The following is a 14,111-nucleotide window of genomic DNA, read 5'->3' on the forward strand; positions in this document are numbered from 1 at the left end:
CGAGGGTGACGTGATCCTTCTCGAGACTCCAATTAATCCTTTCGGAACAGCATATAGCATCGAAGAATACGCTCAAAAGGCGCATTCCCGTGGAGCCTTCCTCATTGTTGACAGTACCTTTGCACCTCCTGGTCTACAAGACCCGTTCCTGTGGGGCGCTGATATTGTCATGCACTCGGGATCAAAATACTTCGGAGGACACAGCGACATGCTCTGCGGTGTTCTTGCAGTAAAGCGGGATGATTGGGCTAAGCAGCTTTTCGAGGATCGCATGGCTTTGGGCAATGTCCTTGGGAATTTGGAGGGCTGGCTTGGCACACGGAGTCTGCGGACACTCGAGGTTCGAGTACAACGCGCCAGTGAGAACTCGGCTAGACTGATCTCATGGCTTGATGGCGCTTTGAATGCGCCTTCTCCTGTGCCGGGCTCTGAAGAGGCCGTTGTCCAGGCTGTCTTGCAGAAGATATTTCATGCTAGTCTCCAGGACGAGCCCTGGTTGAAGAAGCAGATGCCTAATGGATTTGGTCCTGTCTTCTCCGTTATTTTGCACGAGGAGTACTTTGCTCGTGCGCTGCCGAGCAAGTTGCACTTTTTCCAGCATGCTACGAGTCTTGGTGGAGTCGAGTCTCTGATTGAGTGGCGAGCTCTGTCTGATGCTCGAGTGGACCGGAAATTGCTGAGGATCAGTGTTGGCCTGGAGAACTGGGAGGATCTGAAGAATGATTTGTTACAAGCATTCAAGTCCCTTGTGGGTGCTCGGTAGTTCTGAAGATAGTTTCCATAGAACAATAATTACCTAGTCATGTACCACTAGACCAGAGGAGGATGGGGGTAAGGTTACTGGGAAGAACTGGACATGGGATATGGCCTCCAACAACTTTGGTTTTGAGGGTATTTTGCTAATGTTATGTTATCATGATATCGAGTCGTAATTGCCGAAGCTGTATATGTAAAACTTTTCAAATTCATGTCCGTCATCAATCATGTTTCATGTGTCTTGCCATCTCTAAATCCAGAGCCAATCTCGACCCAGGCGACCGATGTCAAAGATCCACTGCGACTGCCCTTGCCTAGAGGCATCTGTTTGACGCCAGTATTCTTGCAGAATTTTCGCGGCATTGACTGCATTCAGACAGTTGGTGATGTCCCAAAATCTTTCTGCGCAAGCAATGAGGAACTCTCTTTGAGGTTGCCATTTGCACTCCAAGCCAGCAATAAAAATGGGCCAGAGGACACATTTGAACATGATTTGATCATTCTGCAGTGAGTCAATCAGCCCCAGCAGCTCGGCAACCATATCATCAAGCACTGTCGTTTCTCCAGTCATAGCATCCAGTATCCGTCTTCCGTAGATGAAGGTGCCAATTTTATAGGACCGCGATAGCGAGCAGAGACTGATGATCTCGCTTGGCGAAGGAGTGCGTGATTGTGGCAGGCCAGATGCCCAGGCATAGCAGTCAAAGTTCTGAGTCATCTCGAGCAATGATTTCGTCTCTTTTATGTGCGACTCCATGGTGCTTTTGTCGAGGTGGTTCGGGTCCGATATACTATCCCGTTGCATGGAGAGTAGTTGCATCGCGCTTAAAAGGTAATCGGGACATCCAAGAAAAGAACTCTCGATTGTTTCTTGGAGCTGGCGCTCTTGTTGCTCGAAGGAGTCGAAATAGGATAGTAACTTGGGCCGCAAGAAGGTGGCACCAAGGGTTTCAATGCTGTCATGGTAGGACTGTCAGACTCGGAATTAACACACATGAAGGGGTTTTGAATGACTTACACTTTAATTTGTTTGGTTATAAAGGAACGGATCTCTTGCACTGTTTGTCCTGGACCGTGGTTTATGCCAGACTGGGATCCGGATTGAGGGTAAGTGGAAGCGATGAGATTCTTCGCGCCTTCCAAGTGGAAATTCCATCCGTCACTTCCAGACTCTAAAAGATCCAGAAAGACCAGAAGGAATATGCTAGCCACGGTAGTATCTTGTTTAGATAGATTGGGGTCTGTTAGTGAGTTTGACAACGCCTCCATCGCTTGATGCTTGAAGGCAAGTGCATGACGGTTCGCAGTGACAAGCTGTGGTGATGTTGGTGATTCTGGCTCATGAAAAGATTGGCCTTTGTTGACATGGTGGCGTGCTGCTAGCGCAAGAAGGGCTTTCATCAAGACAGGGCTCTTCAAGCCGAGGGGTATGAGGCTTCGGAAGGGATTTCTGTCCGTGTCATATACAATGAAAAGCTGGCAGATGCGGGCATGATCTGTTGTTTTATTCAGTAATTTGTGTCAAGTGCTGATCAAAGTTCTGTCCACTTACAGTAATCGATATAGTATTTAGACGTCTTATCCAAAGCCGAAAAGGTTGGATCTTGAATAATTAATGAGAGACCTGGCAAGGACGGAGCAGAGCTGCTGCCAGAGGTGGACCCTGGATACCCACATTAGGACTGTGTTAATCATACTTTGAGCCAAAGAACATAGAGCAGTAGCGCTCTGAAATTCAAGTTGCCGAATACAAAGATTTCTTGCGCCGAGGAAAAAGTCCAACCATACCTAAAGAATCGAAGCGCCGATCGCGTCGCGCAGATGTCCGCATCAATGCACGCTTTGGCTTCGTAGACCCTGCGGGTTTATCTTTTATACTCGTAGAAGATGAACTCGCATTTTCGTATGAGTGTCCCTGCAGCTTTCCGCGAATCGCAACGCCCTTGACCCATTTGAAAGGTCTTTTGTCGAGACATTCCAGACCGGCTTTTTGGCATTTGCCACAGGGCCTTCCGGACTGGTCACACTGAATGCGGCGGTTGCGACAGGTATAGCACGGGCCATCGATCCCATGATCCATCGTGGATGGAGTGTCTAGTTGCAAGTCATTCAATTTGGATGGGGTAAAAGCCGTGTAGATGGTGGAATGGAGTGAGTCGCTTTGCTGACTGAGCCGATGAGGAAGTGGATCCGTCGGTGGGGCTTCCCATTCGCGGCCACAACTCTATGGCTCTCCTGCGAAGAACTAGGAGATGGGGTTTTTGGATTAGCGATGCCACGGATCTTTTATAGTGAAGTTTTGGTAGCCGAGGCCGGCTGAGCTTGGATAAAAAGCGATGCTTTTCACTTTTACTATGACATGCCCGTTTGTGAGCCCAAGAGTGTTCTCACCAGAAGGGGACTTCAGCAAAGGCATGACAAGGTAGAAGGAAGAGATAGTGGAAAATCTTGGGAGTCAAGACAAATGAAACAATGTTAGATGATTGAAAGTTCTCGAGACAAAGTCTGAGCACTGGTTGAATATCCTAGTAAGCGCCATGTCCACCCTGCGCAAGCTGTAATGCGAACCCTAGAATCAATCGTGTTCTGCGTTTTCAAGCCGCAGAATTAAAACCAAAGTCTCCAGATGTAGCGCTTCCTCAGCCAAAATATCAAACAACCTGAACGCCATATGCCATGTTCGTTTCTTCGATCAACGTCGACTCCTCGATCAGCCCATCCATAACCCATCAGACCATCAATAATTCAATTCCTCAATAGGGACAATCATGTCCGGCCTTCTTGCTATGGCTGCCAGACTGTTGATGTTTCTCTGTCGCACTTCACGCAAGTATTTTCGTTGCTCGTAGCCGATGTCGTGGAATGTTCCGTCTTCCATTCCGTGGTACATGGTCCAGATGCCGAATCCAATGAGAACGATTGCAACACAGCCAACAATAATGGCAAAGACATAGAGAGGGAAGTTTGAGGGTGAGCTGGCGTCACGTTTGAGAAGCTCTATCGTGCCATCCATTGCGGTTGTGATGCTTGGGGCCTGCAGGAGCGATGTATATTAGTTCAATCGAGTTCCATAGGAGTTCAATAGCTGACCTAGACCCACCATTTTGTAGTATCGGGCTTATTGGTGAAAAGATGTGTATTTGATAAGGTGTATAGAACAGCGTGATGATGCTTTGCAAACACGATAAAGGCCACCCTTCTTGTGCGAGGCCGCATTATATAGGGCCCCTACAGAGGCTAATCTCCGCAAGCACACACAAACATTTCGCCTGTGATCCAAAGATAGCACTGGAGAACTGAAACACCGAAAACCGATAAAAGTGCAACTACAAACCCATCAATCCAAACTTAGAGCCTTATACTACCCCAATTAGGAATCGCGCGAGTTCTCTTCGCGACCTATGATGTCAGAAACCGAGCGGGCCAATCACAACACGGAAATCCCTGGTATTCCCCATCACACTAGAGCTCCTTTAGGACTAGCTTTCTCTCGTTTCCATCTTAAAGCACCAGCCAAAGCTGACTTGAGAGCTGACACCCAAGGCGCGTTCTCCAATCGCTCGCGGTATTCTCCGTCTAATACCCCTGGGAGAATGCGGATGGGGCTCCCTACAAGATTGCGCTGTGTCGTCGACGTGCAATCCTCGTAATCTGGACGAAGTGCGCGGCAGGTCCCCGATGTCGGTCTTGGAATCCAATCTAATGTGTTAGGTACCACCAAGTCACAATCCAGACGTATTACTCGCCATTAAATGTCTTGTTGAGCTTGTACAGTCTGTCCGGTAACATTCTTAGAGGAGTCCAACTACTGTCACATGTGCGACAGTGCAGAGTAGAGACATGTCCCCCAGCAAGCATGGAAGTATAGTTCTTGCTCTGCTTTCCTGATGGCCATAAGAATGCTGAGCCATTATTGCTTTCTGAGTTGAGCTACTGAAAGTCATATGTCCGATGCGAGTCAAGGGGAGCATCAGAGAGACAAGTCTTAATGATCATCTCACTCCCTACCTGAAAGAAATCTCGGGCAGCGAAGTTCGGCATGGCGTATAAAGATTTCAAAGGTAATTAGGAGAAGGGCGAGTATTATGTGGTTGATTCCGACTCTCAGCCTAGTCAAATACCCCAGCCCGCCCGATTGAAAGATCAGATACGAGTCCATCAAAATGTTGGTTGTTCAATCTGTAGGTCATTCGCGCGCAAGATCAGACTTTGATAGGCAGTCAATATAACGATTCTAAACGCCCTCCTTACTCAGCCACAATTATGCTACAGATGAGATACAAAGATGCTACAAAGATGCGAAGGTATAAATACGATGGAGAACATTAAAGCCGGTGGTCAACGCGAGGAGTGGAGAGGGGGACCACAAGAGCGACACGGGTAGTCGTGGGCTGCCTGACAAGCCAGGTACTTATATCCAAGTATCTTATTTGTCGCCATCACTACAGAGGTTATTTCAATAATTAATTACTATATTCGGGGTCTCTTCTTGCTAATCATGTCCACATTTGTTGACTTTCTTCATTCGCAATGTGTTCTTGCTGGGATAGATTTTCCGTCCATTTTTGGCCTAGGCCTATTTTGCTCAGCTGGAGCTGGGTAATCTATGACTTGAGAGAACTAATCGCTTATGGCACTACGCAAGCGATTGATGCAGCTCAAGGAACACTAGAAACAAAAGCCATAACTGCAATGTAGAGTAAAGCGAGGGCAAGTAGTTGAATTTGGACATGTGGGATCTGAAGACATTAGTATAAACCAGATGCGTCACTTCCAGTCCAAAATACACAGCATTTATACCTCATTTGACACAGAAAGGCATTGATTGGCAAAGTGTATTCAAGCTATCTTTAATGTGCATGAGACTGGAAGTACGATGAGGGGCAAAGGAAGTATCGACCGGAAAAAGTTTAATATGAATACAATTGCATCTAAAATGAAGTTTTTGAAAGGCACTCCATTGATTGACTTCCGTAAAGAGCTTGATCTGGTCCAAAGTAGGTATATCAAGGTGGTATTTCTTTCATGACGTCAACCTGCCCTTCCCCACACGATCGCTTTGTAAGCCGAGGGGGAAGGGCAGCGGTGTACCCGACAGAGCAATGCAAGAACATCCATCTCTTCTATCAAATCTCTGTACATTGATTGCATATTGTCGATATCTCCAAGATTGAGTCAAAAAAAATGGGCTCAAACGCAAAGACCGTTATCGCAACAGGTGCCTCATCAGGCTTGGTAAGACGCACGAGCCCTCTTAGCACGCTCTTGGCATAAGATGGTGTCATTCTACTCTGAAAATGGCTAATATAATCGATAGGGCTTCGAATCCGTCAAGCAGCTGCTTGAACAGTCCGAGCCATACCATTTCATCCTCGGCGCGCGAGACACCAAGAGAACACAAGCTGCGTATGACGCGCTCGGCTTCGATTCTACCAAGCACTCTGTTCACATTCTGCCACTTGACCTGAAGGATTTGCGTAGTGTGCAGGTTTTCGTTCAGAAGGCTCTTGCTCAGCTGGATCGGCACAAGATTGATTATCTATTCTTGGCTGCTGGTACACTTGACAATGCTAAGGGTCCTGGCCCGAATGGATCGCAATGGTGTGATGGGTTTGTCGTCAACCATCTTTGTAAGTGCTAATTGCTTGGGGACTATGAGACTTGAGACTCTGATAATCAATCAGCCCAGCATTATCTGGTCCACTTGATCCGTGAGACTTTGATCGCCTCTCAAACGCGAATTGTCATCGTTTCCTCTGGGGCCATCCGGAATGTTCGCGGACAGGATCCAAGTGAGTTTCGGCATTCTACATTCATATCGTTAACCAGGCGCTGGCTGACTTTTAACTTAAGAAACACTGGATGTCGACCTCAAGGCAAACTCCGGCGCCGGTAATAGAGTAGTATACAGCGCGTCCAAGTTTACCCAGTTGTTGGGCGCTCACTACTGGCGTCGTCATCTACCGGAGTGTACCATCGTCGCCGTATCCCCCGGTCTCGTGCCCAGCACGAAGCTCGCCACGGACTTCGGTCTGAGTATGGACATGCCCGATGCTAAGACGATTCCTGAAGGTATGAGTTCTATCTCATCGCCGGCCGCGCCGTGCTTAACCACTCCTTTCCAAGAGCAATTTCTTACACATTGAATAGGTGCTCGGAGCCTTCTTGATGCTTTCACCCGCAATGATATCCCTGTAGACCCGGAGCAGATTTTCCTCACTAGCTGGGGTGAATGGTGGCCCAAGGATGTGTATGCTATGAGCCTGGATATCAATCTACAGAATAAGTGGTGCTTGGGTAGAGAAGAGATTGAGAAGGCCGAAGGTCTTGCTGGGGAATCCTGAGAGAAATATCAATCTGAGACTCGCTGACTCGAGACTGATCGATCCGCCTGGAGAGGTATTCAGAAGGTACACATAACTTACTCCACACATATTCATAGGATTGAAGGCATAAAAATATTATTGAATTATTAATAATAGCCGAAGAGGGGTATATCCATTTATAGTGCCATGATCCTCATGGGTACAAGTACTAGTAAGCGAAGCGTACAATCTACTTGCACACACCCTGTCCGGGACCAGCACAAACTAGCAAGACATGCATCATGAAGAATTGTAAGCAGTGATGAAGATGGAATTTGGAAAAAATTTCAATTATTTCTTATGTCTAACCAATGACCCCATCTGAACTCGCTCGGCTCAAAAACATCACCAATCGTCGAACGTAGACCCAAATAAGACCCAATGCACAGCAGAGAAAAACGAGAAAGAAGGGATATCCAAGAAGCTGTTACTAGCAGGGGGTAAGAATAGAAAAACAGGGCTGAGGAGCCACAAGGGATATATGGGGAGTTATGTGTAATGTCGTGAAAGCTTGAAAATGGCAACGTGGAAGAGTCGTCATGAGTTAAAAGTGCGCATTCCCGTTGGGAGCGCGGTAGAATCGTAGAAGAGGGGGTATTAGAAGTGAAAAATTAGGTGCAGAGAAATCGAATAAATGCATGTCTGCCGTTGTGGAGATCCACGGCGGACGGTTTCGGGTGTGTAGGTGCACTCGCAAGCCATCTGTACAGTTGCGAGTATTCGTGTCGGGCATGCGCCGATCCTGGACGGATTTAGAAGTTCAGGGTCAGGGCGGCCATGGCACCGAAGACCACACTCACAATGGAGACAGCGGCAGTGGCGGCACCATTGTGGGCGGGAGAGGTGCTGGCGGGTGCGGCGGAGCTAGTGCTGGAAGAAGCCGATGAGATCTCAGCGGAACCAGTGAAGACGTGAGGGCGGTAGGTGTAGCTGTTGGTAGGGCTGGACTTGGGCAGGCGAGTGTTGGAAGAATCAACGGCCGAGGTACCAGAGCCAGTCGAGGAGTTGGCGGGGCTAGAGGTGGAAGAGGAGGAGGTCGAAGAAGACGAGGTGGAGCTCGAGGACTCCGTGGTAGAGGTAGGAGCGACAGTGCTGCTAGTGCTGGTCGAGCTGGGAGATGCGGACGTAGTCTCACTGGAAGAGCCACCACCAAGGTCGAAAACAACAATGTTGGCCTTGGCGCCAGAGGGGACAGTGACAACACAGCCAGTGGCACCACCAGCACCGGTGAAGACATCAGGAGCGTTCATCTCATTGACACCCATGGTGGAAGGATCGATACGGCAGGGAAGGCCATTGCAGCCATCGCCATCGCACAGAATCTCAATACCAAATTCGGGCTTGACGTTGCGGAAGGGAGTAGCGGGCTCCAGGTAGATAGGATTCCAGCCGATCTTGACGTAGGTGTCGCCATTGGAAACGGTGTTGGCGCCGGCAGTGTAGGGGACCCAGTTACCGGTGGGGTTGGCGCTGGTACCCCAGATGCAAGCCTCCTCAACACTAATACCGGGGGCATTGATGTAGTACTGCGCAGCGGTCTCGCACCAGTAAGACATGCCGGGGACGGCGAGAGTGGAAAGTTCCTCGACCAGGGTTGGGATCAGCATGGCCTCGTTACCAGGCAAGACAGTCTGGCAGAAAGCCACAGACTGGCCGGCCTTGTTCGTGACCTGCACAGCACCAGTACCATCCTCACAGTAGGGGTTGCTGGGGAAAGGCTTCTGGATCTCGCCATTCTCGTCACAGTAAAGACCACCGTTCTATACGGCTGTCAGTAGGTGTCCACCTCGTTTCCCCCTTGCATATGACAGGTGGATCCAGGAGTACAAACTTACCATCGACATGGGGTAGGAGTAGGAGGTCGCCTCAGGATCCCATTGCATAGAGACCTGACCGGGAGGGCAGGCATAGGGACAGTAGTTGCCAGGCTTGCAGGGCTGGTTAGGGCTCATGGCCCAACCCGCGTTCTGTTCATTGGGGGTGACAGCGACCAGACCAGCATCGGTAGGGAACTGGCACTGGCCACTCTTCTTCTCGAGGGTATTGTTCTCCGGAACCATGCGGGCATCGTGAGCGTGTCCATGGTGGTGGGCATGGCCGTGGTGCGCAGCTTCGACGCTGGCAATGAGTGCGACAAGCGCTGCTGCGCGGGCGGGAGTAATCTCGAACTTCATGGTGTCGAGCGAGGGTTTTTCGGTTTTTTATTCGCAGAAATCAGAAGCGCCAAGAATGAATGAGTGAAGAAACGAATGTAAGAGTTATCAAACGAGTGAATGAATGGAATATGGCCCAAGGCCGAGGGTAGGGGGACACAGAAGCTCGCAGAGAATGAGGTCAAAGGAGAGAAAGAAGGCCAGGATGAGATGGGCAGGTCAGCCAGAAAAGGGTCAGAGGCCCAGAGCACTGCGCCCACTGAGAAGTGAGCAAATCCTTTGGAAAAGGGCCAAACAGGTCCCGATTACGGTGCTGGATGACTGGGCTCAGGAACGACTGACGACACTAACTCAATCCAGTTGGAGCACCCTCATTTCAGGGTTTTGGTGGAGAGGCAGAGACCCTGAGTGGCCCCAGGGACGAACCTGATGGAGTCCGACTTGACCCGTTCAGGAACTCTCTGCGATGCCTTGGGGTCACTCTTTTCACAGTGTCAAGCTCCGTCAATGGTAAACGAGCCCCTGAGCAAAACTCCACTCGCAGAGAGCCACATGAGGCCGCTAGTCGAGGCCGCTAGTCGCTTAGCGTCAGGGGTAGTGCCACTATTGTCCAATGATCAGCCTGGAGACCCCGGCGGTTCCTGCTTGGCAAGTGGAGAGAAGCCAATAACCTTATGGAAATTGCATCCACTGGGGGGCATGAACCCTTCGCCAGAGGAACCTCGCGTTGGAAAAACGGAGGATTGCGGGAAAGTCGAGAGGTGAGAAGTGGAAGCGAAAGAAGAAAAGAACACTCACCATCTCACCAGTCACCAGTCACCACACTGTCCCCTCCAATCATAGTCCACTTTTTCCTGCTAACAACCATTCTATCAAGATATTTATCCGACATTGTATCCATTGTTCGTGAACACTCGAGAGCGAAGCGATGAGGATGAAATGATTAGCGCCCCACACCAATGCCCTTCTCCAGCGTCAGCAAACGGGGCCTCTTCTCCTCGGATCGCCTATCCTCCAATGCCAGTCCATCACAATCAAAATCATCAGGTCCTTTATGATCTAGACTTGTTGATCATGATAGACACTGGATCTCAGAGGGACCCCTAGTCCATCCAATCAAACCACTTTGTCTAGCCGGCTAGGGTTTTCCATGGCCTCAACGACAAATCTGGAATAGCAGGCCCTGGACGGAGTCGACGGACTCACGGACATCCTTCCGGTCAGCCAAGATTCGTGAATGCCGAGCACGCCCCGTGCTGGAACAGCGCCGCGTTGTGGGCTCAAGCTTGTCCAAAGCTTGGCCATGAAACCCGCCGCAACAAGTTTCTCAATGGTTCCACTCGCACTCAATTGACACAGCTGTGGATTATTATGTCTTGATAGCAATGTCTGGCTCTGCTGCATGTCAAACCATTTCAGAGACTTGCATCGACACGCACTAAGTCTGCTCCGAGGAGACAAAACCTTCATCTCCACCTTTGGCTGGTCTCGGTCTCACAGACACCCTGGAGTAGAAGTCTACAAGCGAAGGAGGCATTCGTGATTCCACTTTATGTACGGAGTACTCCGTACTTTATAGCCCCATAATCAGAGCTTGAAGATACAATTAGGTACCAATGGCATCAAGATGCAGTTCTCAGCCGTCTCGTATTGACTAATCTTGATGGTGATAGAAGCGGAATGGATATAAATCTCAACCTTAGGTAGGAGACAGAATCAATAGTCTGTTTGGGAATTAGATCGCTGAAGTATCTATAAGACTCATGTATTTCCTCGTAAAAGAGCACTTTGTCAACCCTGTTATCTTACTTCGGTCATGGCCCTATGCCACAAGCTTGACGGATCCCATGGAAAGCAGATCAAATAAAAGTTCCAATCGATATCTTCGAGCACCAGGGGCCTCGGATTTCTTTCAGACCGAGCACAATTCTTCAGTGGTTAACCACATGAAAGGAAGCTATTCTGTCTATATCATTCTCACCGAGTATTCGCTTTTGTCGATCCCAAGCGTCTCAGAACACGGCTTGGGCTTCGCCAAACTTCTCTCATTCACGGAGACCTGCACCTAGCAGATAAAGAGTCCAAAGTCTGTCTCTATGGCCTTCCCCAAGGATTTTCTTACGATACTCCCATAACTGACGATACACAGCCGACTCGCCGGGAAACTACAGATGCTTCAGAAGCAATGCTTCAAGCCACTCAACCAACTGCAAGTCTCGCTTCTTCGAGGGCATCACACATGCGGGGAGGCATATGAATAGACTAGATGCTAGATGGAAAAGTGTGGGACAAGCTGGAGAGGAGGGGGATGGAATTTGTGTATTTTACTGCGTTGTTTAGTATCAAGGTGATATCTGGTGATATGGCGGACTGTTGGGGAGGAAGGCTTAAGTTTGGGAGTCACGCCATTTATTCTTGGGCTGGGGGGCTACGAGCGCTCTGGGAACGCTGGTATAGCTCCCAGGAGCAAGAATTTCTGGGCCTGGGAGTTTTACCGTGCCATAGGCCAGAAGTTCACCGTTCAATCCGTTTCAGTTTGTGACCTGGATGAAAGTGATTGAGCTGCTTATATTGTTTAAAGGTAAAAGCTCTCTGATGGAACAGTGCCAGTTTATCAGATGGAGGGGTTCAATGACACAAAAGTAACATAACTGATATCAAACATCACTAAGTCAATTGTCGTAGTGATTAATTGAAGAGGTTCAGACGAACGACTCAAAGGAGAAGGCTTAAATCATGAGTTGGCGTAGGCTATACTTCAGCGGCAAAAATAAGCCACTTTGCGATAAACAGGCAGCGCAACCCCATACATTTTCCTTCGATTTTACGACGATCTCACACTATACTTGCCATGGTTCAATCTATGGTCATTTACCCCAGATCCAAATAACTATTCTTATTTTAAGTGCTGATGTCATCAACTCGGTGGTAGCACGTGACGTACCGTGGATGAAGTCGAGAAGCCAAGAAGCCCAAGAAAATGCCCAGACCGACATGTTAAGAGATTTTTCTGTGCGAAAATACTGTTTCCCTCTCAAACTACTCTGATCGGATACACCGTACTAGTCGTAGCTGGGAGATTCGGTGATGGCTGGTTTTCTTGCGTACCACGAACCTGGTAGTAAGTATTCGATATCTGCCGTTCCTCAGGACTCGCGCTAACCATGATCTGCAGTTGTCGAGATATTGATTATTATATCGTTTTTCTTCCTTCTATCGTTAGCAGAATGGATCTCGACTAAGATCATTCGGGCCGGTATTATTGGCCAAATTGCTGTCGGAATTATATATGGGAAACCCTTGGCCAATATTTTGGAGTATCCATGGCAGCAGACGTTCCTCGCCATTGGGTACGTTGGCTTGATCCTGATCATATTTGAAGGTATCCGAGCTCCGCAGGATTGATTTACATTAATGGTGATTCTAAAGACGAACAGGTGGCCTGCAAGTGAGACTGGATCTCTTGAAGCAAAACTTTCTCCTTAGCACCCTCGCAGCGGCTACCGGTGTCCTTTTCCCGATTGGACTTTCCTACCTACTATTATACCTGGGGTATGGATATGGTATGTTCTCCTTTCTCTTTGACCTCAAACACTTCCGAGACTAATACTTTGAAGGCGCAGTTGAGACTTTCATCATTGGTGCTGCGCTCTCGGCGACTTCCTTGGGCACTACTTTCTCCGTTATTTCTTCTGCTGCGAGTGCGATTGATCTTTCACAAACTCGAGTTGGCTCAGTACTTGTGAGTGCCGCTGTGATTGACGATGTGGTGGGCCTTGTGTTGTCTAGGTAAGAGAGCCTTCCTCCTTATGCCGCAAGAAATGTCTCTCACGCAACACCAATAGCGTCATTGGAGACTTGGGAGAGCTTTCTGGGCCCGATGCTGGCCACGTAAATCTCGGCTGGATCATCGGTCGACCAATCGTAGCCTCTGCGGCCATGGCAATCCTCACGCCGATTTTCACGAAGTGGATCTTTGCACCGATTTTCCGACGCTGGATTGAGCACAAGTTTGCAAGGTTTGACCATGTTTCTAACATCCTCTTGATGGTGTTGGTCTTATCTGCCTTCATCAGCATTGCTGCATATGCAGGCACGTCGGTCTTATTCGGTGCATTCCTTGCTGGTACGTTTCTCACGTACTTGCCGAGCACGCATCCAGATGGTCCATTTGTCGTGATGAGCCGTGAAGAGGGGGAGCGAAACGCCGACAAGAGTCCCAAATTCATTCATACCTTCGAGTTGTACCTCCTTGATACCCAGAAGTATCTCATGGAGCCACTTTTCTTTGCCAGCATTGGGTTTGCAATTCCATTTGTGGAGCTTTGGACAGGAGAACGAATTTGGAGAGGAATTCTGTTTACATTGCTCATGGCATTTGCGAAAGTAAGAAAAACCTCAACCCATATCTTCGTACCCACCGAAGAGAGTCTAATTGTTCACGCAGTTCATTGTCGGGCTATGGATTCCTTTTTGGAAATTCTTGAGCTCGTCGAAGGGTGACTCTGGCGCAGCCCTTGCTTCGCCGACAGCCAACAAGAAAAATGGATATGGTCCAGCATCACTGGCTGGGCTACTTCTTGGTTCGGCGATGGTGGCACGAGGTGAGATTGGGCTTCTTATCATAGAGGTCGGGTATAATGAAACGAGCTATGTGAGTCAAGACGGCTTCATCACCGCGGTGTGGGCTATCCTTCTCAATACCATCATTGGCCCCGTAATCGTGGGCAACTTGGTCAAATATCGTGGGAAGCGAATTGGAGAGGGTGAATGGGGATTGCAGACACAAGAACAGCCCCTGATACCAAACCCCAGCGGGGCCCGGGCATGAACAATT

The 14,111-nt window shown here is 48.9% G+C and overlaps 5 protein-coding genes across 5 annotated transcripts; 2 read left to right on the forward strand and 3 right to left on the reverse strand.

Annotated features, from left to right (window-relative positions):
- Positions 1-1,006: 1,006 nt before the first annotated feature.
- Positions 1,007-2,836, reverse strand: N7458_007021 (Zn(II)2Cys6 transcription factor; the record flags this gene model as incomplete). Its single annotated transcript, XM_056910403.1, has 4 exons — positions 1,007-1,712; positions 1,775-2,252; positions 2,309-2,419; positions 2,545-2,836. The coding sequence occupies 4 exons, from the start codon at positions 2,834-2,836 to the stop codon at positions 1,007-1,009; spliced, it is 1,587 nt and encodes a 528-aa protein (XP_056766107.1).
- Positions 2,837-3,493: 657 nt separating this feature from the next.
- On the reverse strand, positions 3,494-3,859 carry N7458_007022 (uncharacterized protein; the record flags this gene model as incomplete). The annotated part of the gene is made up of 2 exons (XM_056910404.1): positions 3,494-3,790; positions 3,857-3,859. 2 exons carry the CDS (start codon positions 3,857-3,859, stop codon positions 3,494-3,496), a joined length of 300 nt encoding a protein of 99 aa, XP_056766108.1.
- Positions 3,860-5,940: 2,081 nt separating this feature from the next.
- Positions 5,941-7,100, forward strand: N7458_007023 (uncharacterized protein; the record flags this gene model as incomplete). Its single annotated transcript, XM_056910405.1, has 5 exons — positions 5,941-5,991; positions 6,074-6,386; positions 6,441-6,548; positions 6,610-6,828; positions 6,907-7,100. 5 exons carry the CDS (start codon positions 5,941-5,943, stop codon positions 7,098-7,100), a joined length of 885 nt encoding a protein of 294 aa, XP_056766109.1.
- Positions 7,101-7,873: 773 nt separating this feature from the next.
- Positions 7,874-9,295, reverse strand: N7458_007024 (SUN domain-containing protein; the record flags this gene model as incomplete). The annotated part of the gene is made up of 2 exons (XM_056910406.1): positions 7,874-8,881; positions 8,957-9,295. The coding sequence occupies 2 exons, from the start codon at positions 9,293-9,295 to the stop codon at positions 7,874-7,876; spliced, it is 1,347 nt and encodes a 448-aa protein (XP_056766110.1).
- A 3,066-nt stretch (positions 9,296-12,361) lies between these two features.
- Positions 12,362-14,105, forward strand: N7458_007025 (cation:proton antiporter; the record flags this gene model as incomplete). The annotated part of the gene is made up of 6 exons (XM_056910407.1): positions 12,362-12,395; positions 12,450-12,656; positions 12,712-12,837; positions 12,892-13,063; positions 13,120-13,660; positions 13,722-14,105. The coding sequence occupies 6 exons, from the start codon at positions 12,362-12,364 to the stop codon at positions 14,103-14,105; spliced, it is 1,464 nt and encodes a 487-aa protein (XP_056766111.1).
- Between the last annotated feature and the right edge of the window lie 6 nt (positions 14,106-14,111).

Source organism: Penicillium daleae (assembly GCF_028827525.1).
Source record: "Penicillium daleae strain IBT 16125 chromosome Unknown utg000006l_segment0_segment0, whole genome shotgun sequence".
NCBI classification, from domain to species: Eukaryota; Fungi; Ascomycota; class Eurotiomycetes; order Eurotiales; family Aspergillaceae; genus Penicillium; species Penicillium daleae.